We start from the raw sequence: 25,845 nt of genomic DNA on the forward strand, positions 1-25,845 counted from the left end.
CATTGATGGCCATGGTTTTGAAATTAAATATTCAGTAATACTTTTGGTTGTTGTCTATATTAAGACGAGGAGTTGATGTGACTCAGACAACCTTCCTCTTCATAATGACTATTGATAAATGGCTGTTTATGTTTAAGGGATATTCCGCAACTCTTACTTCTGTAATTAGATTAATTATGTTACCTCTGAGTTTAAGATCTTTCGTCTCTGAATTTACGGGCATGAATTTTCCTTGCATCCTTTTGCTTAGGTCTGGCATGTCCTTATATCTGTGTGTTTTCTTAACTCTGACTCTTGACATGATTGTTTGTTGTTTTAGATTATAGATGCTACATCTGTACTTTTGAATATTCTATTTGGTTACCCACATTTGTCTTCTCACCTCTGTGAGCGATGTGTGTTTGTCTCGTCTATCCAGTGTGCACTGTCTTTGTTTTTCCTGCACTAACATCCTTTCTCTCTGTCTCTCTTTCTTTCACTCTGTCTCTTTTTTGGACTCCTTTTCCCCCCGTGTCTGACACTGTGGCTGTCTGCGTTTGGGTGTTGGGGCACTTTCCTCTTCCATGCACTGCATCCTTCCTCCCAATGCTTCCATTCCTCTACAGGACGGAGGTATAGCATAATGTGCCCTCTCAGTAATGACTCGGTCCTGTCTGCAGGCTTCCAAATCGATACGCCAGACAACCTGGGGAGGACATGTCTGCACGCCGCGGCTGCAGGCGGGTGAGTCTGTTTATCTTGACTGTGGAAAAAATGTGTCTGATCAGATGGAGTTGTGCTGGTGTTGACTCAGCTTACTTTTCAAAAACATTTCAAAATTGCAAAAAAACACAAAAAAACTAGAAAATCAGACAAAAATCATATAATAAATTTATCTTGGCTGAAGTTATTTGTGCCCTGGACCACAAAACCAGTCAAAAGGGTCCATTTTTTATTATTGAGATTTTTCATTATGTGAAAGCTGAATAAGTTTTCCATTGATGTATGGTTTGTTAGGATAGGAAATTTGAAAATCTGGAAAAAATCTAAATTGAGAAAATCACCTTTAAAGTTGTTCAAATGAAGTTCTTAGCAATGAACATAACTAATCAAAAATTAGGTTTAGATTTTTTTACATTAGGACATTTACAAAATAACTTCATTGGAACATGATCTTTACTTTACTTATTGATTTTTGGCATAAAAGAAAAATCGATAATTTTGACACAGTGTATTTTTGGCTATTGCTACAAATATAACCGTGTTACTTAAGACTGGTTTTATGGTCCAGGGTCATATTTAATCAAACAATATATTTTACATCTGCATATGCATTCTAGAGAGATGAAAAGATGTAGTCTTTACCATTAAGGTGATTGGAACTTTGAATTGAAAGGTGGGACTTTTGTAGCTGCAGTTATATTGCATGCAATGTGATGCAAAATTGAGAAGTCATTAAGTTATATATTCCCAAATACATAGACAATTATGTACCCTATACTCCATCGTCCATTGTTCAGACAAATACCGTTATTGTCAGACATGTTGTATGTCTACATACCAGCTCATTGCAAAGCTTATTCTCTCTCTCTCTCTGTCAGTAATGTGGAATGTGTGAAGCTATTGCTCAGCAGTGGATCCGATCATAACCGCAGGGACAAACATGGAAGGTGAGTTCTTGGTAAAAGCAAGACCTTTATGTCAGGATGATTCATCATTTTCTTTTCATGTCTATGCACACAGCTGGATTTGTGCACTCTAAAAAATTCTGGGTTAAAAACAACCCAGCGCTGGGTAAAATATGGACAAACCCTAGTAATTGGGTTGTTTTGACCCTAAATGTTTAACCCAACCCTCTGGGTAGTTTTATTTAACTCAGCTATTGTTAAAAATTACTATATGGCTGGCTTAAAATAAACCCCAAATAGGTTGTAAATTAAAATCAGAAATATAATCAAAAGGTGAACATTTGTTAATGAGCAATTTAAATTTTTACAAAATAAATAATTATTAATTCAACTTATTAATAAATGTTCATTTATTGAACATATTAATAAATGGTAATTTCCAACCTATTTGGGGGTCATTTTAAGCAACAAATATAGTAATTTTGAGTCCGCTGGGTCAAAACAACCCAATTGCTTGGTTTGTCCATATTGCACTGGATTATCACTGCAAAAATTAAATGAAACCATTAGTACCACTTTGCTAATTTGTGTTCTGAAACTGAAACTTAAATTTTGTCAAATTCCTTTTTTTTTCTGCTCTATTTTTTGTTGTGTGTGGTGACAGGACCCCTCTTCACTATGCGGCAGCTAGTCGACACTTTCAGTGCCTAGAGACTTTGGTGTCCTGCGGTACCTGCATTAATGCCACTGACCAGTGGGGGCGCTCTGCAGTGCACTACGCTGCTGCTTCCGACCTGGACAGGAGGTATACAACGTTTACACAAACAGCAACATCTGTGAATTCCTCCTCCATTATTTGTAAAGTTTAAAGGGGGGCATCGGATGCAAAATTCACTTTTGCATGGTGTTTGCATAGAAATCTTTGTGTCTTAGCAGTGTGTGGACACAAACACCCTACAATGATAAAAATCTATTTACTCTTATTTTTTTATCCGCATGAAATCTGAACAGGCTCAGTTTTCAAACCGTTTTGATTTACTGAGAAGTATGACATCATACTGCTCAGGCCCCACCCATGACCACAGATGGACTGCCCTGTATTAGCATATTTCCGCACTCAGCCTGTTGTACATTGTCGACCATTTTCTCCACCGTCTTATGTCTTGTAAGCAGTGCAGGTATTTTGTATTTGAATGTAAAATGTGAATATAGGAGTCTTCATTTTCTCCTGAGATCAGAGCCACTGAGGACGCAGTGGATTATTTTTTTTTATGGGAACACACCACTAAATATGCAAAATATGAAAGAGAGGGGTGGAGTGAGCAGTAGCTCATTATCATTTAAAGAAACATGCAATGAAACAGGTTGCTGTGAACAGGGCTGTTTTTGACAAGGTAAAAAGGGTGTTATTTTACATGACCATTGAGGAATTTTAACCAAAGTATATTGCATTTCATGAATAACCTAAAGAATAGTACGAACTTGTGGAAAATGGGCATCTAATGTCACCTCGAATAACTTATACTAATAGACTTATATTGCAGCAAGATATTACAAGGGGTTTCATTGGAAAAATCTGCAGCTCATAAACCTTAACCATCCTTCACCCTAATCGTAGTTTGTACTTTTAGTGATGGGACGATGTAATAAAAAGCTCAATGACTGGGGGTCAGAAATGGGACTAGTTGTGGCCAAACAACATGTAACTGACTGTTGTAAATGCATGTCTAACCCGATTAGGTGATTTAGACACAAGCAGCTGTAGTCCTACAGCAGGTGAAATCGAGTGCAGTGCCAGTCGCCATCTCCAGAGACTGCTAGCAGCTACACTAACACATATATCTGTGTTACCATGGCAACCACAGGCTATTTTTAAGTCTCCTGTCATTGGGGTAGTTCATGTGCAAAGACAGGGGTTTGACGTCAGCTTGATATGGCACACGGAAACACCTTTGCGCTTGGTTTAATTAGAGTAGCTGTCAGAATTCACTAATTTTATGAATGAGAAATGAGTTAGTAATCGTAGTTTCTGAAATAGTACTGTAGTGACATTTTAATGAATTCCTTAAAATACTACAGACTTATTGCACAAACATATTAAATGATTTATGTATACACTACCAGTCAAATGTTTTTGAACCGTAAGATTTTTAATACTTTTTTAAGAAGGCTCCTCTGCTGATCAAATCTAAATTTTCAGTATCATTATTCCAGTCCTTCAGAAATCATTGTAATATGCTGATTTGTTGTTCAAGAAACATTTTTATTAGTATTTTTATCAATATTTAAAACAGTTGAGCACTTTTTGTTTAGGATTCCTTGATGAATAGAAACGAGAAATAATATTTGTAGGATCATAAGACTGGAGTATGATGCTAAAATCCAGCTTTGAAATCACAGGAATATATTACATTTTAAAATATATTCAAATAGAAAACAGTTATTTTAAATAGTAAAAATATTTCAAAATGTTACTGTTTTTGCTGTACTTTGGATCAAATAAATGCAGGCTTGGTGAGCAGAAGAGACTTTAAAAAAACATAAAATCTTACTGTTCAAAAACTTTTGATTGGTAATGTGTATTTTCTCATTTATTATTATATTATATATTTAATTAGTGACAATGTGTTAACATTGTTTTTTTACATTTATGGTTGAGTAAGAAGCCTCTGCATATAAGATTTGTGAGGTGTGTGTGATTTCTCTGCAGGCGGCGTGTGGTCCTGGAACCGGAGAGTGACGGAGTTCAAGCTGAAAGGGAGAAAGAGGCAGCTCTGTGAGTTCTCTGGAGTTGAAGAGCAGGACGGCCCACGTCTGCTCAACTTCATCTCTGTGTCCCCCATCCATGTCTCACCGTCACTCATACTGTTTACATGTGTTCTGCTCTGATGCCAAAACATTAGGTGTTTATGTCTGTGTGTGTCTGTAACCTCATCATTTTCATGTCTGGACAACCTAAATGTATTTTCCCTCTATCCACTTCCACAGTAGTTCAGATACATAATTTGTACTTTTTATGGTTTAATTTGTTATTGTATGTATGTGTGTGTGCAGGTGTCTTGAGTTCCTTTTGCAGCATGGTGCTGCCCCGTCACTCAAAGATAAGCAAGGGTACAGTGCTGTTCATTATGCTGCAGCGTACGGCCACAGACACTGTTTGAAACTGGTGAGGATACAAATATGTCCAACGTTTGCCTCGGGGCACTTCCTCCATCTGTACTCTATTAGATTTAAATGTGTAACCTATCATGCAAATTATTTTGATCCAGTTTGTGGTTTCATTCATGTGTCATAAATGGTGCAGTGCATATGTTTATAGTGCAAGAATGAACGTTTTCTTGTTTAATTCAGAATAGCTTGTTAATGAGAACAGCTGTAATTCAGATTAAATCTGATTTCAGCTGTTGGACAGAGATGAGAACCATCAAGATGAGATGGAGAACAGTCAAACCAGAAGCCCGTTGCATCTGGCCGTGAGTCTGAACTTACACTTTTACAACCACACCCTAACAGCCACATAACCGCATGCTAAAAACAAGTCATAGCACCTTGGCTAACACTGAGAACACCTTAGCATCCTGAAGCCAACTTTTGCATACAGTAGGAAAGCACAGGTTTAATTACTACAGACAGGCCCTAACCTCACTGAAATATGTAAAAGACATTTTTCAAACAGATGGATCTTGCATCCTTACATGTGTATATGTTTGTTTCCAGGCATACCACGGTCACGCACAGGCTCTGGAAGTGCTCTTGGAGGGTCACTGCGAGGTGGATCAGGGGGATGAGGTGGGTCGGACTCCATTGGCGCTTGCTGCCCTCAGGGGCCACACTGACTGTGCTCTCACACTTCTGAACCACGGAGCCTCACCGAGAAGCAAAGATACTGTCCGAGGACGTACACCTATCCACCTTGCAGGTATTACACCTGTGTGTGGTGGAAATTACACCGTTGTGCATTTTTTACGCACTATTTAATACACTTTGTTTGTTTCTAGTAATGAATGGTCATACGTCGTGTGTGCGCCTCCTGCTGGAAGACTCTGATAATGCAGATCTGGTAGACACAGCGGACTCTCAGGGACAGTGAGTATTTGATTTATTTGATAGTTCTTTTTTTGTTTTGTTTTTTTGTTTTTGTCTTGTCAGGACTCAACAGTGAATGAAACTATAGTGGTGACAGTTATATCTATCTTTTGCTGTAGTGTGTCAGTAGGAAATAGTTTACATTTTCAAACATTTTGCCATTGATTGTAATAATCCAGAGAGATTTTTGTTTGCACGAGGAGTCTGACAACAGTGTTGGGGAAAGTTACTTTTAAAAGTAATGCATTACAATATTGAGTTACTCCTTAAAAAAGTAACTAATTACGTTACTTAGTTACTTTTTATGGAAAGTAATGCGTTATGTTACTTTTGCATTGCTTTTTAAATCTGGGCAGGGCTTGCTTGTTTGTTTGTTTTTAATATAAAAAGTTCCATTTTTGGCCAATGTAAAAGACTTTATACACCAAAAGCCTCAGGCTTAGAGAAAAGTAAATTTATGCCTGTACAGTAGACCGCAGAAGAAAAAATGTCAACTCTTCAGCAATAAAAAAAGTAATGTTTGGAAATGTAAACTGACATTTCCTATTGACACATTACAGCAAAAGAAATAACTGACTTAAAACCATTTTTAGCTGGCGAAAATACTAGTGTTCTAATAATTTTGGCCATCACTGTATACAATTAAATAAATGCATTTAACATGCATTTTCTCAATAATTAAATAATTGGGGATCTCAGGGTGCCAAAATCAAATTTGAAAATTTTTTGAATCAACTCCCTAATTTATATACAGTAAATTCATTGAAAATATTGATAACAGCACTATTTTACCCAAATATTAATTTTGCCCAAAAAGAGAAAAATGTATCCATGGATCCAAGGGAAGATTATTGATTGATTAAAGTAATGGTTAATTGAAACACAAATCTAAATCTAAACACAATTAAGGAGATTCTTGCATTAAAATGATCGATCACATAAAAATAAAAAAATTCTGTAATTAATTACTCACCCTCATGTCGTTGCAAAACCATAAGACCTTTGTTCATCCTCGGAACACAAATTATTATTAACACAAATTAATATTATTGATGAAATCGGAGAGCTTTCTGACCCTGCATAGATAACAATGCAACTACCATGTTCAAGGCCAATGAAAGGTAGTAAGGACATCATTAAAATAGCTATTTTACAATAGTAAAATAGCAAAGAAAACAAAAATAATGACTTTATTCAATAATTTCTTCTCTTCCATGTCAGTCATCACCGTACTTTCACAAGAGTATCACGACTATCTCTTTAATGGGTATCTGTTCTATACGTGTTTGCAGGACCCCTCTAATGCTGGCAGTAATGGGGGGTCATGTGGATGCTGTGTCTCTTCTGTTGGAGCGTGAGGCCAGTGTAGACTTGGCTGATAATCATGGTCTGACTGCTCTGCACCTGGGGGTGAGTTACGATCTTGTCAAGTGTATTCAAGTGCAAGATGTACAAGGACATTAAAAAAAAAAAAAAAACTCTTGTCTTTCTCTCTCAGCTCTTGTGTGGACAGGAGGAATGTGTTCAGTCCCTGTTGGAGCTGGAGGCATCCGTGTTGCTGGGGGACTCTAGAGGTCGGACAGCCATCCACCTTGCTGCGGCTAGGGGTCACGCATCCTGGTTGAGTGAATTGCTCAATATTGCGTGTTCTGAACCCCCGATACCCCCATTGCGAGACAACCAGGGATACACACCCTTACACTGGGCCTGTTACTATGGTTGGTTTTAACAGTCTGTATTATGGGTTTGAAATATGCTTTTATTTATCAGTAAACAAAATGTAGCTTTTGAGAAGTGTAGTGGACTAGCATTGTTTGTGTATGTGTTATAGGTCACGAGGGTTGTGTGGAGGTCCTGCTCGAACAAAGAGATTTTCGTAACTTTGATGGAAACCCCTTCACTCCGCTGCATTGTGCTGTGTAGGTTTGCTTTCTTTTTTTTCTGTCGTCTTTTGCACCTTTTTTCATTTCTTTCAACTTGTCTCTCTAAATCGTCTTTTCTGCAGGGTCAATGACCATGAGTCCTGTGCCAACTTTTTATTAGAAGCCATGGGATCAAAGATTGTAACCTGCAAAGACTCCAAGGGCAGGTTAGTTTGGTATAAGTGAAGAGAGACAAAACAGTATTAGATGTAATAAAATATGATACATTTTGCCTACAGGGGTTTCAGAATTTTAAACCACATTTTAAACCATGTGAATGTGAAAACCAACAAAAAATCTGGCAAAGTTTTAAGACAAAATAACATTTTTGAACAAGATATTCTTTAAACAAGAGAGATTTTTAATATTTTTCAATATGCAGTTGAAGTCAAAAGTCCACAAGAGAAAATAATAGTTCAATTTATAAAAATGACCCTGTTCAAAAGTTTACATATACTTGATTCTTAATACTGTGTTGTTACCTGAATGATCCACAGCTGTGTTTTTTTGTTTAGTGATAGTTGTTCATAAGTCCCTTGTTTGTCCTGAACAGTTAAACTGCCCACAGTTCTTCAGAAAAATCCTTCAGGTCCCACAAATGATTTGGTTTTTCAACATTTCAACCCTTTCCAACTACGACTGTATGATTTTGAGATCCATCTTTCACACTGAGGGCAACTGAGAGACTCATATGCAACTTATACATAACGTTCAAACACTTGCTGATGCTTCAGAAGAAAACACAATGCATTAGGAGCTGGGGGTCGAAAACTTTTGAACAGAATGTGTACATTTTTCTTATTTTGCCTAAATATCATATTTTTTTCATTTAGTACTGCCCTTCAGAAGCTAGAGAATATACTTACATGTTTCCCAGAAGACAAAATAAGTTACATTTACATTTTGAAATTTACAATTTACATTTGCTGTCTCTATTTATCAGGACACCTCTCCATGCAGCTGCATTTGCTGGCCACGTCGACTGTGTTCAGTTGCTCCTGGCCCATAATGCATCTGTGGATGAGGTTGACCAATCAGGGCACAGTGCCCTGATTATGGCAGCGGAGAAAGGAAGAGTCGAGGTTGTAGGTGAGTATTCAGCATTTTTTTTTTATCCTTGTTATTTGAATTATCCCCATGTTCATTTGTATAATTGAAGTATGAAAATGGGCTCAACTGAATGCAGGCATGTGGCATGTGTTTTAAACAGAAGCTCTACTAACTAGTGCCAATGTGAACCTCAGTCTGACTGACCAGAAGGGTAATACAGCACTTCATCTAGCCTGCAGTAATGTAAGTATAGCCCGCTGCATGCCATGGTCATCATTGTCTATAATTGAAACGGCATTTTTGAATGTCGTCTTCGAAAATGTTTTTATTTTTTTTCTGCTTGCGCACTATCCAGGGAATGGAGGAATGTGCAATGCTCATTCTTGGAAAACTTCCAGACTCCGCCGTTGTTGCTACAAACGCTGCACTGCAAACGTGAGTTCCCCTTCACATTACAGTATATTTACATTTGTGCATTTGGCAGACGCTTTTATCCAAAGCAACCTGCATTTAAAGGAGAAGTTCACTTCCAGAACAAAAATTTCCTGATAATTTACTCACCCCTATGTCATCCAAGATGTTCATGTCTTTCTTTCCTTAATTAAAAAGAAATAAGGTTTTTGAGGAAAACATTCCAGGACTTTTCTCCATGTTGTGGACTTCAGTGGTAGCCAATGGCTTAAAAGTCCAAATTGCAGTTTCAGTCCAATGTGATCCCACCCAAGGAATAAGGTTTTTATCTAGCAAAATGTTTTCTAAGAAAAATACAAACGTATATACTTTTTAACCACAAATGCTCATATTGCACTAGAACTACCAACCCAATGTTTACGAAGCAAACATGCAAAGAAAGTCAAACACCCTTAAAGGAGTCATCGGATGCAAAACTCATTTTTACAAGCTGTTTGAACATCATTAATGTGTGTTGGCAGTTTGTGTACACAACCACCCTACAATGATAAAAATCCTCCCAGTGGTAGTTTTTATCTTTAAAAGTAATATCCCCTTTTTCAAATCAGGTCATTCTCAGCTTCAGCACAGAGTCCGCTCCCTTGATAGTTGATTGACATGAGCGCCTTACCTTAGACACGCCCTCACCGAGCTGAAACAGTCCGACCCCGGTCGCCATTGACTCAGGTGCAGGGGAAGACAAGAATGTCTCCGATTGAGCGATTGAGGTATTCTGTTGCTGGATGTAATAATGAACAAAGCCGTAGTGATTTACTCCCGACATCTGAGGCGCTGAAGACGCAGAGGGTAACGTTACTTTCGTTTTTAAAAGAAAGCCCTGATCCCGATCTACATATGCGTCTATGTTCGTGCGAATCATTCCTGATGCAGTTTCACCCACAGCAGTGAGTATAAGGGTTTTTTATCTATCTTTGCAAACGGCCTTTCTTAATAATGTGCTTGTCAGCAAGTTTTGCAGCTAAATGCGGCTAAAGTAAACATTACGGCTCATAATCCCACATCAGAGAGGGGCGGGGCAAGCAGAGCTCATTTACATTTAAAGGACCATGCAATAAAATGAGTTGATGTTTTGCAGAGCTGATTTTGACATGGTAAAATGGTGTTTTTTTTACACTACTATTGAGAATTTTTATTATAGACTTTTCATTAAGGCCCTAAAGAATCCTTTGAATTTGTGGAAAATGGGCATCAGATGACCACTTTAACAAAAATAGGTAAAACAATGATGCTGGACGGTTTTGAAGTTGTAGGAAAAAATGAGATTTTTCACCCTACCTATTTTAACTGAAGTACACAGATAACTAACCACGCGTGACTTTTCCAACGTGATTACGCAATACGTGAAGATGCACATGTATTGCAGAGCTAGTGCAAGATGAGCATTTGTGGTTAAAAAGTATAGATTTTTTATTTTATTTTAAGAAAATGACCAATCGTTATGCTAAATAAGACCCTTGTTCTTCAGGTGGGATCATGTAGAGCCCTTTGAACCTGCATTAACAACTGAAGTTTCACCTTCAACCCGTTGGCCACCACGGAAGTCCATTATATTGAGAAAAATCCTGGAATGCTTTTCTCAAAAAACGTTCTTTGTGACTAAAGAAAGACAGACATGAACATCTTGGATGACATGGGGCTGAATAAATTATCTGGAAATTTTTTCATTCTGGAAGTGTGATTCCCTGGGATTCAAAGTTTTGTAGCTTATACATTATTTAAAAAGCAACTGATGCTCACTTGTTTCTTGTTCACTTAAGACCTCTCCACTTGGCTGCTCGCAGTGGGATGAAGCAGACAGTGCAAGAGCTGCTCTCTCGTGGAGCCAGTGTTCAAGTACTAGATGAAAATGGTGCGTCTTCCTAAAACTAAAATCTTAGCCTATTTGGTTTACACAGATTGTCAGTGTATGTGCATCTCTCTGTCTACCTGTCTCTGTATCATTCTTCTTTTGTAAGTGGCATAGAGGCTTTTGCCAAAGCAGTGTCTGTGTTTCAAAGCTTTGACGATGTTGTGCGTGTCCCCTTTTGCCCCCCCCCCCCGACCATGTGTTTGGCTGCATACCTAGCAGGGCACTAATTGAATGCCGCTTTCGTCCATCGCCTCCCCATCTCTCTCCTTCCATTCCACTGCTCCGTTCCTCCTTTTACCTCTCTCTGCTTTCCTGTCCCTCTCGCTCTTTGGCTGTCTTTCCCCGCAGGTCTCACCCCTGCTCTGGCTTGCGCTCCCAGCAGGGAAGTGGCTGACTGCCTGGCTCTCATTCTGGCTACCATGATGCCTTTCTCCTCCCCTTGCAGCTCTGGAGCTCCTTCCCCAGGCGCCCTGCTGAAATCTCTGCCCCGCCAGGCCAAGAGTCCCCGCAGTCCAAGAGACCCCTCCGGCCCCTCCAGCGAGGGCACGACCACCGAAAACGACTCGGACTCAGAGACATTTTGACCCCGGCTTCTTTTAAAGGTGCCGGTCATAGTTTTCAAAGGACATATTGTCATAAACCTTACAGAAGTTGTACAGATTTTTGAGTATGGAGCACAGCCTCTATAAAAGAGATTATGACATATAGCACACATGGTACGCTTTTGTTCTGCCACACTTGTTTGCACAGGAAATTTTTTTGAAAGCCATTTTAATCACTTTAACACAGGTTGATTGATGATAGATTGGCAAATCTTGACTGACTTCTCACATTTGAAGGATTTTATCCTGTGGAAATCACCCTCATTTCACCCACGTTGTCACTGTGGGACCAACAAAAAAATAACATTTTTCGACCAAAAGAGGAATTGACATTACTGTTACCAACCTCAGTATTTATTTAAGTACGTAAAGGCTGGAATACACTACACAACTTTTCCCCAGACTTACAGTCTGGATGAGTCGATACAGCTGCCAAAAGTCAGAGCTGTACTTCTGATTTGAGTTGACAGGTTTTACATAGTGTTTTTCATTTTTCTAGCAACAAGTCAAACGTTTCTCCGTGAGTTTGTTGTGTTTGGAATGACTTAAAGTCTAATAGGGTTGTTTAATGCTTGATGCCCAGTTGTTCCTTCTAAGCATTGTGTTTTAAAAATCTGTTCAGATTTGAAAAGTTGTGTGGTGTATTTTAGCCTTAAGACAAGACTGAAAGTACACGAAACCCAGTGTAATGTGACTAAAATCTAATGTAAGTTCTACATTTCCCAATCATACACAAGTTGTACTTTACATATTGTATTTGACATAGAAAGCTCTTGAGATTTATATTGTGAAAAAGAGCATTTTTATTCCATTGAGATAAGTAGATTTCTAGGCCTTGATGGTCTAAACTTGCGTCTGACGCTTTTGGAGAGTGACGCTGTCGCTTGGTTCCTTCTCAGACATAGACACAGTGTTCAAATAATACTTCTATTCAGGTTTAATTTAGATTGTAGTGACAGGGCATGGCATGTTATGTGAACCAGGATGTTCTCAAGCCGATATTTATTAACATTTAGTTAACAATGGTACTACAATTGTATGCACTTATGTATGGGAGTAAATGGGTGTTTAAAGGAATAGGTCATCGCTAGATTATAATTCTGTCATTGTTTTTGTGGAACACAGAAGTCTTAATGTGGCTCTTTCCATACACCAACAGTTCATAGTGATGTCAGTCAAGCTCCAAAAATGACAAAGAAATACCTCCAAAAGAGCTACATACTGTATTCCAAGTCTTCTGAAATCATACGAAAGCTTTGTATGAGAAAAAGGCCAAAATTAAAGCCATAATCCACAATCTTTCCCTTCAGTGAGCTGTTGGTTCAGAATCATTCTATCAGTGAATTAAGCTCAAGAACTGAATGAATCAACCAATCCAAAAAGAACCAGTTCAAATGATTTGTGACCCTGGACCACAAAACCAGTCTTAAGTAGCGCGGGTATATTTGTAGCAATAGCCAAAAATACATTGTATGGGTCAAAAAATGTTCTTTTATGCCAGAAATCATTAGAATATTAAGTAAAGATCATGTTCCATAAAGATATTTTGTGAATTTCCTACCATAAATACATCAAAACGTAATATGCATTGCTAAGAACTTCATTTGGACAACTTTAATTTCTAATTTTTTTTTTTTTTTTTTTTACAGATTCCAGATTTTCAAATAATTGTATCTCAACCAAATATTGTCCTATCCTAACAAACCATACATCAATCGAAGGCTTATTTATTCAGCTTTCAGCTGCTGTATAAACCATTTGAAAAAAAAAAGACCATTATGACTGGTTTTGTGGTCCAGGGTCACATTTGTTTACTAAATGGACTGATCCAGTGTGACTCTGAACTCCAGTCCCAGTTTTAGTCTGTTCTCACACAAAACTATTGTATTACTTCAAAAGACTTCTCCTTTTGTGTTCCATGAACAGAAAAAAAACAGCATAGGGGTTTGAAGCAACATGAGAGGAAGTAAATAATGACAGAATTGTGTGTTTGGGGTGAATTATTCATTTAAGAAATGAATCTAGGACTATGATAATATTCCCATCTTCTTTTTTTTTCTTTCTGAAATTATTTTTAATAATTTGTACTGGTTGAATATCAATTCTTTTTTTAAAACAGATTTCTAAACATGCTTTGATTCTATTTTGCTTCAAAAGATAAAGAGCTTTCAGCAAAGATGTGTCTTGCCGGTCAGAAACTTTCCAAAACAAATTTTAAAAGAAAATGTAAACCACCGTTTGTCTGTTTGCCTTTGTCCACAATGTGCCAGTTTTTCCACCGTGTCCAGTGCCTTGTTCTGCATTTTCAGAGTTAGTTAGATTACATCAGTATATATATGTATGTATGTATGTATGTATGTATTGAAGTGTAATGAAAGTCTGAAGATGTGAAGATAAGTCTGGGTCACACCTGCCAATCGTAAGCCAATGTTTTTTTTTTTAACCAAGTCCTGATGTTTGTGCCTATGAGTGTGTGATTTACAATAGAAAACAGTCTTTGTACATATCAGCTCATGGACATTATCATCACCAGAGCAAAAATTGCACACAACTGTCTTATAACAAAAGCACATGGTTGATTTTCTTTTCATAAACTAGATGGATTTTGAGTGGAAGAATGCAGAGGAATGAGTCAAACAGTATTATAACAGAAAAAAAAGCTTTGAAATGTGTGACAATCTAGATTATGGTTTCCTCCTTCATTCCGATGTTAAAGGTTCTTTGTCAGCTCAAGTTTCTTTTATATAAATTGTATGACTATTCTATAAAATGCTTTAACAGAGTTCTGTGTCTGTTTTGAGTCTGTTTTCCTATCCAGTTGAAAATCCACTGATTACAAAAACGAAAAGAACAGCTGTATTTTAAATGTAATTAAATATCTTGTTTCCATGTTTCAGATCTCACAAGAAGGAAACCTACCTCATACAAAATAGTTGGCCTAGAATTGTAGAAAATCATTTTGCACACAATTTCGATTAAAGTTATCTGTCCACCTGGTTGCAAAAGTTTTTAATGCATTCTTAGGATATTTTATTTTTGTATACAAGGCCAAAGCAGAAGGCAATTTGATATGACATTTGGAATTTTAAATGGGAATTAGGGAAAGTGGGAAAAATATTTAAAGTAATATTTAAAGTAGCGCAATGCAGCAAATGACGACCAATCATAGGTCGATATGCTAATTTGGTAAACGCTGTATCCAGCTGCAAAGCAACGACCATTTGCAAATAAGTATTTATATATAAAGCATCAAATTTAAAGTCATTTCTCAAAATGAAGAGTAAACAACTGAATACCTTCAAGAGGACTTTTTTTTGGCTCACATGCAGTGCTACACACCTGAAGGTCTCGGTGAGTTATGGAAACGCGGGCCCAAAAATATACCCATTTTCTTTAGGAAAATGTAACAGTTACACATTTAAGGTGGTTACATCTTACCTTTACTCACTGCCCATCTGCGGCTCACAATTTTAATACTCTGATATGCGCAATTTTAATACTGTCTGATATGCGCTGATCAAAACATTCATTCATTATTTTGCCACACAAGTTTTACTTCAAATGAATAATCACATTAATTTTGTTGTTATAAACCATTTGCGATTAATTTAACGCTTCCAAATGGTCTCTGCCATGATGTTAGTTGATGTTGTTGCAATCAAAATTATTCAACCCCCTTGACCTGCAAGACATTTTGCTGCAGAAAACAGCATGAGTAGATTTGGATGTTTACTTTGGGATGATTGTCGTGCAGAAAAGTCCATTGAGCCTTAATCTTTTCAACAAAGGCATCATAATCCTTGCCAAAATGGCCTGATCCTTCAAAAAAAAAAAAAAAAAAAAAAAACTCAAAGGTTTTCTGGTACAACACATTTTAATCTAAGAAATAAGGCTGCCAGCTGTGTCTCTAGGACCTTTTGCCTTGGTCTTGGAAGTTTTAGACTTAGACTTTCTAAAAGTAAAAAAGCTTTTGTGAGAGCTCTGTTGACTGTCATGTTAGCTGCTCAATTTAAGTTAATTTTTTTTCTATTAGAGGTTCTAAAGTTTTAATTGTGTTAAGACATTTTTTTGTTCCCCACCATATAAGTGACTAAAAAACAATGTTGAATAGGGGTTGAATAATTATGACATAGCTGTGTTATTTAAAAAAATCATAGAACTCAAAAATATTACATTTTATATTGACATGATCACTTTTAATATGACAGTAATCTGTTATCTATGCAAATTTTTATAAAGTCCTGGATCTTCCGAAAAGCTTGTATTTGTAAAGTACTGTAGTCTCCGAGGGGTTGAATCATTTTTGAAGAACTGTATAAATCTTTGTAAAAGTGTATACATTTCATTATACTATAGAAACATTATCATGAGTGTGATTTGTATTTATTCCATCAAAAACACCTTTGGGTGCTTTCCTAAAATCTGCTTTCAACTCTCATAATGACTATTCATCAGTGGAAAATGCAGAAGTATGATCTGTAGTTTTCACAAAAGCCCTAAATATCATAAGACTGACACTTTTACCAGTATTAATAATCTTTTATTACATATCTCTGTACATTTATAAACTTTTACATCATCCACAGTTAATATGTTATAAACAAACACTACTGCATAACATGGTTTTAAAAGTTCAGCCATTTCAGTCCAGTCTCTTTAATGGATCTACTGGGTCTTGGCACATCAGTTTTGGTCAATTTGTGCACAAAGCATAGAAACAGAGGGGTTCAGTTTCACCCAGCTTCAAACACCACTGCAGATAATGGAGGGTCACTATGGTGGGTCTTCTATTAAATCACTGCAAAGTAGATGATGGAGCAGCATATCCCTTTCCAGCTGTAATGTCCCCTTCTTGTCTATCAGCAGTTGAGTCCAAGACCTGTCCAGTGATCAGGGACCATGAGGAAGTATTTGTCCATGGCCTCACAGAAACGTGCTCGATACAGCTCTGGTGACACCACTGTAGGCATTTTACCTGGGTTTAAAACAAAGGTAGGAGTTTCAGTTTCTGAGAATATCATGGCTATGAATGTTTTAAGAAGATATATAAATGTACCTTGACCTCCAAGAATCCCGGTAGATTTGACCACCATCTCCAGCTTTTTATCCCATGTGAAAGTCCGGATATAATCTTCAAATATGAAAGAGTTTTAATAATCACTAAAAGAACAGTCCAACAGAAGGTTTGCACTTACGTCACGGTTTGGTCAGTTACTCAAATATGTGACCATATTGGAGATACTCTGATGTAAACAACAGCACGGATTGCATGGATAATGTACTACTGAATACTTTGTTCTGCTAAATATTGCACCTACCTGACTGTAAATGGAAAAAAAAAAAAAAAACACACAATACAAAAGTTGTCAAAATCCTTGCCCTGGAAACCACAAACATCTTTTGTTCCTCAGACAGTTTTTTGTACTGTTCTGTTCTGTTTGTACTCCAAATGTTTTTCCTGGTCTGACCGATTAGTACATCCCAAAACATGACAATAATTGACCATTTTCAGCAGCAATAATCAGCAAAATATGCAAGTTTTGGTCAGTTCAGTGGCATTGTTTACATTCAGTGCCGCCAATATGGCCGATTGATTATGCATCATGAAACAACAGAAGATTTTTTCACCTATGATGCCCACAACTAGCTCATCCGTGGCATCGTCACGGCCCACCAGCAGGGAATAATCAATGATTAGGTGGCTGGACAGGAAGTGGGCGTCACTGAGGATAGCAGCACGCAGAATGGCCTTGCAGTGTGAGCGAATATAAAGGGGATTGTCATGCACCAGTTTCAAGAGGTTCTCATCCAGGAGCACCACCTCACAGCTCTCCTTTCCTAATTCTGTCTTCACATTCCTGTTTCTCAGGGATCCCTTCAGGTCAAACACCTGCATAAACACAGGTAACAGGACCACAAAACAGAAAGTGAACATAAATTGAAAACTGTATTTCTGAAACAACATAAAATAAGTTTTAAGTTGCAAATTTAAAGGTGTCATCGGATGCCCACTTTACACAAGCTGATATGATTCTTTAGGCTCTTAAAGAAAAATCTATAACATACTTTGGTTAAAAATTCTTGATGGTAAGATGGCTATGTCTAACAACTATCATGGAAGCGGCCTTGGTCAGTGTGACAGACAAGAAGCTGAGAATGGCTTGATTTGAAAAAGGGGTTATGATTTATATAGTTTAAAAAAAACCACTGGGTGGATTTTCATCATTATAGGGTGGTTGTGTACACACACTGCCAACACACATTTCTGTTCTAACAACATGTAAAAGTGAGTTTGCATTTGATGACCCCTTTAAAGTCTCAATAAATGTACCTGTGCCATCTTTCGCCCATAGAAAAGGTTTTCCATCACCAACAGATCCAGTTTCTTTTCTGTGTTGTTCTGGGAGTTCTTGTAGCCAATACGGTACACTCCCAGAATCTTAGCAAGTGCTGTGGGCCGCTGTTAAAAGGATGCATAGTTTAGAGAGAAAAACCTAAAACAGGCCAAAAATGTTGCCTCAGTCAGTTTTACAAGTATGTATTTCCTTACTTTTTGCTGAACTGATCCGGTGATGTAAGTAAAGTAGTGGGGTGCAAAGTCTAAGAAGGACTGGACCTCTAATCTGGGCATCTGTTTTAGAATAAACCGATCATCTGAGGGGAAACAGCACATTTAGCAAAACACATCCAACAACCCAGAAATCTCCTTGCACCCTTAGATCAGGTCGTACCTTCAGTGGCATAGAAAACTGCACCGGACTTCCCACCACGAGCCTGCCAATTGACACAGTGAGAGAGCGACCGCACAAAATCATCCTCTGAGCTCTCCATGATCTCATCCCGCATTTTATGGAACTCCTCTGCGTAGTAGATCCGGCAGTAAAACTTGGCATTTGCGTCTGAGAACTCTGCATTTTAAGTATGATACTCAGGTTTATTTTTATGTTTATATTTATATGCATACCTATTCTTCTTATTATTAAATAGCTCAATTATTTCTAAAATATATTTGAAAATGACAGTGGTTAGTTTGTGGTCCACAATTACTTAAAGGGACAATTTACCCCAAAATGGAAATTCTGTCATTAATTACTCACCCTCATGTTGTTCCAAACCCCTAAGACCGTTGTCCACCTTGAGAACACAAATTAAGATATTTTTGATGAAAACTGAGAGCTTTCTGACCCTACATGGACAGCAACACAACTACCATGTTCAAGGCCCAGAAAGGTAGTAAGGACATTGTTAAAATAGTCCATGTGACATCAATGGTTTAACCCAAAAACTTTGGTACTCTTGTGAACATGCGTCGAAGACTGATACGGAAGAGAAGAAATTGTTGAATAAAGTTGTTATAAAGTTGTTTTTTTGCACAAAAAATATTCTCGTATCTTAATAACATTACGGTTGAACCACTGATATCCCATGGACTATTTTAACGATGTCCTTACTACTTTTCTGGACCTTAAACGTGTCAGTTCTGTTGCTGTCTATGTAGGGTCAGAAAACTCTTGGATTTCATCAAATATATCTGAATTTGTGCTCCCAAGATGAATGGGATGAACAGGGTCTTACTTTTGGAGTGAGGTAAGTAATTAATAACAAAATTTTTGGTTGAACTATCCGTTTAATGTCAGAAGGTCAATAATATTTACCTGAATATAATCAATGTTTTAGTCTCATATTTGAGCCTGATACTTACGCAGCTCAATGTGTGGGTTGCCCGTCTGCTTCTTCTGTTTGTCTCCACTTTCAGGCTCCTCTGCAAAAGATATTCCATAAACATTTAGTCTCATAAGAAATTCCATATCAGAGCAAATTATAAATGGTATTTATAAGTGGCTAGTATTTGGTAAACTGTGGTTGGGTTTACTGAGTGGGTCAGCATCAACGCTGCTGCGGCTCAGCTGGGACATGCTGTCACTAGGTTTGGCTGGGCTGTTCTTCACTCTACTTTCTCCAGAACTATAGATGGCAAAAAAGAGGAAGTCAGCTTACTGTTTTTTCAATATACACAGAGAAAATACATCTAAAGAGGGAAATGAATGTTTGATGTACCTAATGGTCTGAGAGTCATCACCTCCAGTCTTTACTGTTGTCTTTGTAAGCTCTTCAAGGGCAGTTTTATATTCTTTACAGCTAGATGATGGAAATGATAATAATGACTTATTTAAAATGCTCATACTGCTGAGAAGTTTGATTCATATGTAGAAATCAGTTCTTTAAAATGGTCAGCTTCAGTGAATTGGTTCACAAGACTGAATAAAAATAAAGCCTTTTAAGCCATTTCAGAGTAAATACATAAATACTGAGATGTATCAAAATCGAAACATCCAAAACTACTTTTTAGTTATACATGTACAAAAAGCCGTACCTGAGTGCAAAGGCAATGATGGAGCTGGGCTCTCTCTCACACACGGCTATAGGAACTTTCTCGTGCTCATACATCAAATAGTGCTTGTCTGGGTCACTAACATAAAAAAAAAGGTATTTTATCAGCTTGAGAAAGAAAAGCTTTGGTGTGCTTTTTAGTAACTATAATATCATAACAGCCTTACAAAGGGAAAGGGATGGGATTGTAGCTGTTCCCTGGTAACAAGTTGGCCAGGATGGTTTTCATGGTGGACTTTTCCTTTACTTGACTGTCATTGGAACCAAGTAAGTGTCCATCGAACATGTCTAAATGTAGAGATGAAGAGAGAGAGAGTCAGGTGGGATGATTATGTGTGATTTCAAACCCAAGGTAAGTATGTTTACCATCTGGATTGCTGACAGAGTCTTGATCAGGAAAAGATGGTCCACTTGTGATGATGTCTGAAGCTTGTTCAGCTGGAGACGGTAACTGTAGTAAAGACGAGGACCCTGAACTTGACGGAAATGTGTTGAGGTGACGGTCCTCTGTGAGAAAAGTCTGTGAGTCAACAATCAAGAGCAACTTTTTCAAAATGAATAAAGGACCAATGAACTCACCTTTCTCTCCATTTGGGACCACAGGGGATGGGTTACGAGGAGAGGACTCCAAAGCACTAGTCTATCAATCAAAAACAAAAAATGAGTCCAGGAGGTGGCTTACTTGAGCAAACTACACCTTGTGATTTGCTAAATAAATGACTGACCTTGCTCTCATCTGATGTAGCTTGTCTGTGTCTGCCAGGGCTGGGAGGAACAGAGAGACGTTTCCTGCCTTTTTCTTGCTGGAACAAGTCCTGAAGTCTGGTGATAAGATCAAATAAAAGTTCTACTGTTCTGATGGCACATGTTGAGTTTCAGTCTCTATGGCTCTATGAATACAATCCTCACCTGTTGTTCCAGGACTGCAGGGTCTCACACAAACCCTGCTTTTTGACCACCACTGACTCTAGAACAGCCTGTAGTTGTTGCGGCGAATCAATAGTGCTGGTCTGTAGACGCACTTGTAGCTTCTCTATCCAGCTGCGAAGCTCTGATTCCTCCATCTAGGACCAAAAAAACATTTATTTAAAGTAAATGGACATTGGTCCTGGGACACAGTCCTGTGAAGAAACCTACATCTTTCTGTGCAAACATGTCCTCCATTTTTTCTTCTCTGGTCTTGCTAAAGGTGTCAGTTTTTAGGGAGGTGAGACGATCATCTATGGCCAGGTACACTTGAGCCACCCTACAAATGATGGAGAATTAATTAACTTAGCTGTTATCTTGAGGAGGGCAAGACAAGTCCTGTAGGAAATCTTACTTCTGGGAGAAGTCTTTGAGGTCCTGCTGCAAGTTGGCTTTAGAGGGAGTCTGGTTCCTGATGAGGATTTTTGGAGAAGGCAGACAGATCTCGAGTAGCCTCACTGGGATGTAGCTACAGATGACAGAAGAGCATGAATACATTTGGATTAAAAGTTTAGAAAAACATGCATTTTCTATGATCCCTCTTATTTTGGTAAAATAATTGGTAAATTTTGCAGATTCTGCAAGTTGTATGTAAACCTTTGACCTCAACTGTATTTGAAATATTACAAATAAAGAGATATATATATTGTGAAGATGCACACCTGAATGAAGCCACCATCTGGTTGTAGGAGAAGTACTGGTGGTAATCTTTATGGATGGAGTGGCCACAAGGCTCTGCGTTGGCCCGACGGGTGTACTGGTGACCATAGAACCGGAGCTCTAGATACTTGGCGAAGGACATGGACCAGGAGTCATTGGATAAAGGGACTACAGGAGTCACCTGAAACAAAATTGGTAACAATTCATATGAGCAATACTGTAGCACATAATGGTTTATATTAGTTGTTTTTTCTCTTTTTTCTAATCCAAAGGCTCCCTGTTTTACCTGTTTACAGACACGGCACCAAGAGTAGTTGAGGATTGTGTGCTGATATCCAGGTACAGGTGAGTCCAGCTCTTTTAGAACAATCTGGACACAGCCATTACCGTGCACAAAGCGCCGGATGTGGTGAACCATGGGGGTCTCACAGTACATGCTGGGACACTGGTAAGAGGGTCTGAATCACACCCATATAAAACAATATAAAAATGAACAACAAATATATTATGATGACAAATGTTCAAGAGCAAATAATTTTATTCAGTAATCATGAAAATTTTGAGCATAGACAAACATAGACATGATGCACATTTTCCAGGAAAAAGGAAAACAAAAGAAAGATGTGTGGTTTAATACAATACCTAAAACAGTATCTCTCCAGAAATACACCAAGAGTCAAGTCATTCTTTCCATAAAACTCCATTGTTACAATCCTGTAAATACACAGCAGATAGAATAAAAACCTAGACCTCCTTTTTTGCATATTCAGAAAATAATCAGCTTTGTCATGTCACTGTTAATACATCTTAAATTATTATGACAATATAAGTGTACTGAGAGTTTACCATGGACTGACGCAGGGGTTTGGGGCGTTATTAGACTGTGCGGATGAGCTACTGAACAGCACACAGAGCCTCTGATGGTTGATTGGATTTAAACAGTCCAACTGAAACATAAAAACAATTAATTGTAGTTAAAGGATAACTGTTGCCAAAATGCAACCTGGGCTGTTTTTTTTTACTGTAAATGAGACAAACTTATATCTAAAAGCATAATTACGACAAACGAGCCGTTTTTGAGATTGACCGTGATTTAGTTTTGTGGTCAGTGGCCGGTGAATGGGAGTACTAGGGGCATACATTTGAGCGCATCAAAATCGATGTTTTTACAACACTAAGGCGGCTCAACACACCATGACACTTTGCTCAAAGTATCGCCTGGGTCTCTACACATGAACTCCAGCATTGAGAACATTGTTTGTGTACACAGAGTTTACTAAAAAGAAAGGTTTTGAACAACTCACTTGTCGTTTACAGTAAAAAAAACAGCCCAGGTTGCATTTTGGCAACAGTTATCCTTTAAGGGTTAGTTGACCCAAAAATGAAAATTACCCCATGATTTACTCACCCTCAAACCATCCTAGGTGTATATGACTTTCTTCTTTCAGATGAATACAATCGGAGTTATATTAAAAAATGTCTTGCCTATTCCAAGCTTTATCATGGTATTGAGTAGGTGTTGAGATTTTGAAGTCCAAGAAAAGTGCATTGATCCATCATAAAAAGGAGGGGGTTAATAAATGCCTTCTAAAGCGAATCAATGTGGGGTTTTTTTTAAAGAAAAGTATCAATATTTAAAACTTTATAAATCATAATCTTGGACTACTGAATATTAACACCCATTCACTGCCATTATAAAGCTTGGAAGACCCAGGATATTTTATAATATAACTCAGATTGTATTCGCCTGAAAGAAGAAAGTCATAGACACATAGGATGGCGGATGGCATAAGGGTGAGTAAATCAAAGGGTAATTTTTGGTCGAACTATCCCTTTAAGGCTAAGCACCTTCTTTCACTGACCAAAAACAATACATTTTTCAGGTTTCAGACCCAGCTGTGCACCCTAACCATTGAAAGTGCATTACTGTTCAGAATGTGGAACAAAGTAACATAATAAACATACTAGCAGACAAGAAACCCTCACCTTAGTAGCCCAAGTCATTTCATTCAGTCCTGCCCCTTTGTCTTCTTCACTATCTGACTTTATTGGTGCCTTTGTCGGTGGAGTTTCACGAAATTGCATTCCTTCTCTTTGCCGAATGCGTCCTCCCTGGGCACGATAGTCAGCCAGCATGCGTGCCAGATCCTGACTGCTGCCTAGCTGCTCTATTATATGGGCATCTGTGAGTTTGTGACAGGGCAAAATCTGGATGGTCCTTTGGTGAGACACAGTACCGTTGGTCAGGCTGCTAGAACTCGGGCCAGATTCTTTCAGCAGCTGCCTCTTGCGGCGTCCGTCCAGCTCTTTCGAGTCCTTATTCAAGAGAGGCGAGAGGTAAACCTGTTCTGGGAAATAATCCCGGCTAGGACAACGCAGACCAGCAGACGTAAGCAGGTACGGCTCCCGAAAGGTAATAAAGGGTGAAATGCAGAGGATAATGTCTTTAAGCTCCTGCTTAAACAAAGCTGAGATGGATTTGAGGCGGTCATCTGAAGAAGCTACATGTTCGGTAACAAACAGGCCTGTGTCATCCTGTAAGGGATCCCTAAACAGCCGAGCAGGTGGAAGGGAGGTCTCAGAGCTTGTGCTGTCCCGATGGACGAGAGTCTCCTCCAGCTCTTTGTTCTTCTCCTCCTCACCTGACCCTTTAATCACCTCCTGTGATGTCTCTTTCAGGTCTGAAATAAGGAAAGGTGGCGACATTGGCTGGAGAAGGCTGGAAGAAAAGGATGAAAGCGGTGTGGAGGTCTTTCTAATCTCTTCCTCTCCTCCAGAGATAGAAGCAACTGAACGATTTTTATTTATTCTTGGGCTTTCTCCATCTTTTTGAGAAGATTCAGAGATAGAAGGCTCTCTACTGTGCATTTTGATAACCTCCTGAAGCCCTGGCTCAAAGTCTTCTTCTGGAAGAAGCGTGAGGTTGTCATCCCCCAGTGTAGAACCATCATTGTCTTGGCTCTCCCGTTCCCCACCAGTCTCCTCCTCTTCCTCCAAAGTGGTGCTTTCCAGCAGACATGGGAAAGAGGAACTCTCAGACAGGCTAGGAGGCATAGCAAACTCATCCATAAGGAAAGAGATCTCCAGCTGTAAGTGGTACGCCACACACACCATAAAAATAATGATCTCTTTCACCCGTGCCAGCTCATACTCTGAAGCACCACGGAGCTTGATGGTGCAGCCCAGCTGAGGTGGACAGCCCTCAAAAAACATAAGGCTCTTCATTTCATCTGTAAACAGAAAGGATTGTGTGAATTTTACAAATATTTTAAAAATAGTTCACCTAAAAATGAAAATTGTCAATAATTACTCACCCTTGTGTTGTTCCAAACCTGTAAGACCTTTATCTTCGGAACACAAATTAAGATTTTTTTTATTAAATACGAGAGCTTTCTGACCCTGCATAGACAGCAACGCAACTATCATGTTCAAGGCCATCCTAGGTATATGACTTTCTTCTTTCAGTTAAATTCAATCTGAGATATATTAAAAATTATCCAAGCTCTTCCAAGCTTTATAATGGCAGTGGGCAGGTGTTTCTGTTTAACAGTCCAAAAGAAGTCCAATAAAGTGCATCCATCCATAATAAAAAGTGCTCCACATGGCTCCGGGTGGTGAATAAAGACCTCTTATTGTGAGTCAATGTGTTCGTTTAAGAAAAATATCCATATTTGCAACATAATAATTACTTTTCTCTAGCTTGCGCCAACTGTCATACGTGCAAGCCATTCCGGGTGGATAACGTAGGACGTTGTGCATGCGCCGGTAATCTTGTGAAAACCAACGTTTGTTTACAGCAGCAAAGGAAACAAAGTGTCCATACTTTAGCAAAGAAAAAACAGTCTCCTCTTGGCTTATATCGAAATCCGTAACTTCTCAGCAGCGCATGAGCAATGCATACGTCCTACGTCATTTGCCCAGAACAGCTTCCGTGTACGACAGTTAGCGCAAGCTAGAGAAAATCGATTATTATGTTTTAAATATGGATAATTTTTTTACAAAAATGCATCGATTCACTACAGGAGGCCTTTATTCACCCCCTTGAGCCGTGTGAGACACTTTTTCTTATGTATGGATGCACATCATAGGACTACATTCGGACTATTAAAGAAACACCCGCTCACTGCCATTATAATGCTTGGAAGAGCCAGGACAATTTTTTATATAACTCCGATTTGTTATAGGTTATAAGTTATTTATACCTAAGATGCCTTGAAAGTGAGTAAATCATAGGCTTATTT

General features: G+C 38.3%; 2 protein-coding genes across 11 annotated transcripts in view; one reads left to right on the forward strand and one right to left on the reverse strand.

Moving 5' to 3' along the window:
• ankrd44 (ankyrin repeat domain 44) overlaps positions 1 to 14,361 on the forward strand; it is a 32,246-nt gene extending 17,885 nt beyond the window's left edge. The window contains exons 12-28 of one of the 3 annotated variants that reach the window (XM_073845470.1): positions 606 to 723; positions 1,581 to 1,649; positions 2,272 to 2,412; positions 4,318 to 4,383; positions 4,662 to 4,773; positions 5,009 to 5,080; positions 5,325 to 5,526; positions 5,606 to 5,693; positions 6,986 to 7,103; positions 7,192 to 7,411; positions 7,525 to 7,612; positions 7,699 to 7,782; positions 8,559 to 8,704; positions 8,826 to 8,908; positions 9,021 to 9,100; positions 10,894 to 10,985; positions 11,334 to 14,361. In XM_073845470.1, the coding sequence (XP_073701571.1) occupies positions 606 to 723; positions 1,581 to 1,649; positions 2,272 to 2,412; positions 4,318 to 4,383; positions 4,662 to 4,773; positions 5,009 to 5,080; positions 5,325 to 5,526; positions 5,606 to 5,693; positions 6,986 to 7,103; positions 7,192 to 7,411; positions 7,525 to 7,612; positions 7,699 to 7,782; positions 8,559 to 8,704; positions 8,826 to 8,908; positions 9,021 to 9,100; positions 10,894 to 10,985; positions 11,334 to 11,569 (2,015 nt within the window). In that variant the 3' untranslated portion in view covers positions 11,570 to 14,361. The remainder of the gene's footprint in view (positions 1 to 605; positions 724 to 1,580; positions 1,650 to 2,271; positions 2,413 to 4,317; positions 4,384 to 4,661; positions 4,774 to 5,008; positions 5,081 to 5,324; positions 5,527 to 5,605; positions 5,694 to 6,985; positions 7,104 to 7,191; positions 7,412 to 7,524; positions 7,613 to 7,698; positions 7,783 to 8,558; positions 8,705 to 8,825; positions 8,909 to 9,020; positions 9,101 to 10,893; positions 10,986 to 11,333) is intronic. The other 2 variants (XM_073845472.1, XM_073845471.1) reach the window with 2 other exon arrangements.
• Positions 14,362 to 16,116: 1,755 nt separating this feature from the next.
• pikfyve (phosphoinositide kinase, FYVE finger containing) overlaps positions 16,117 to 25,845 on the reverse strand; it is a 28,157-nt gene continuing 18,428 nt past the window's right edge. For all 8 annotated transcript variants that reach the window (XM_073845569.1, XM_073845568.1, XM_073845565.1 and 5 more), the window contains 22 exons: positions 23,591 to 24,834; positions 22,451 to 22,551; positions 22,247 to 22,318; positions 21,891 to 22,062; positions 21,607 to 21,785; positions 21,300 to 21,413; positions 21,116 to 21,224; positions 20,888 to 21,042; positions 20,704 to 20,800; positions 20,558 to 20,618; positions 20,345 to 20,485; positions 20,146 to 20,266; positions 19,962 to 20,057; positions 19,646 to 19,726; positions 19,461 to 19,552; positions 19,290 to 19,349; positions 18,319 to 18,495; positions 18,138 to 18,241; positions 17,919 to 18,047; positions 17,216 to 17,477; positions 16,644 to 16,718; positions 16,117 to 16,562 (listed from right to left, as the gene is read on the reverse strand). In XM_073845569.1, the coding sequence (XP_073701670.1) occupies positions 16,447 to 16,562; positions 16,644 to 16,718; positions 17,216 to 17,477; positions 17,919 to 18,047; positions 18,138 to 18,241; positions 18,319 to 18,495; positions 19,290 to 19,349; positions 19,461 to 19,552; positions 19,646 to 19,726; positions 19,962 to 20,057; positions 20,146 to 20,266; positions 20,345 to 20,485; positions 20,558 to 20,618; positions 20,704 to 20,800; positions 20,888 to 21,042; positions 21,116 to 21,224; positions 21,300 to 21,413; positions 21,607 to 21,785; positions 21,891 to 22,062; positions 22,247 to 22,318; positions 22,451 to 22,551; positions 23,591 to 24,834 (3,758 nt within the window). In that variant the 3' untranslated portion in view covers positions 16,117 to 16,446. The remainder of the gene's footprint in view (positions 16,563 to 16,643; positions 16,719 to 17,215; positions 17,478 to 17,918; positions 18,048 to 18,137; positions 18,242 to 18,318; positions 18,496 to 19,289; positions 19,350 to 19,460; positions 19,553 to 19,645; positions 19,727 to 19,961; positions 20,058 to 20,145; positions 20,267 to 20,344; positions 20,486 to 20,557; positions 20,619 to 20,703; positions 20,801 to 20,887; positions 21,043 to 21,115; positions 21,225 to 21,299; positions 21,414 to 21,606; positions 21,786 to 21,890; positions 22,063 to 22,246; positions 22,319 to 22,450; positions 22,552 to 23,590; positions 24,835 to 25,845) is intronic.

This window comes from Garra rufa, chromosome 8 (genome assembly GCF_049309525.1).
Source record: "Garra rufa chromosome 8, GarRuf1.0, whole genome shotgun sequence".
Lineage (NCBI taxonomy): Eukaryota > Metazoa > Chordata > Actinopteri > Cypriniformes > Cyprinidae > Garra > Garra rufa.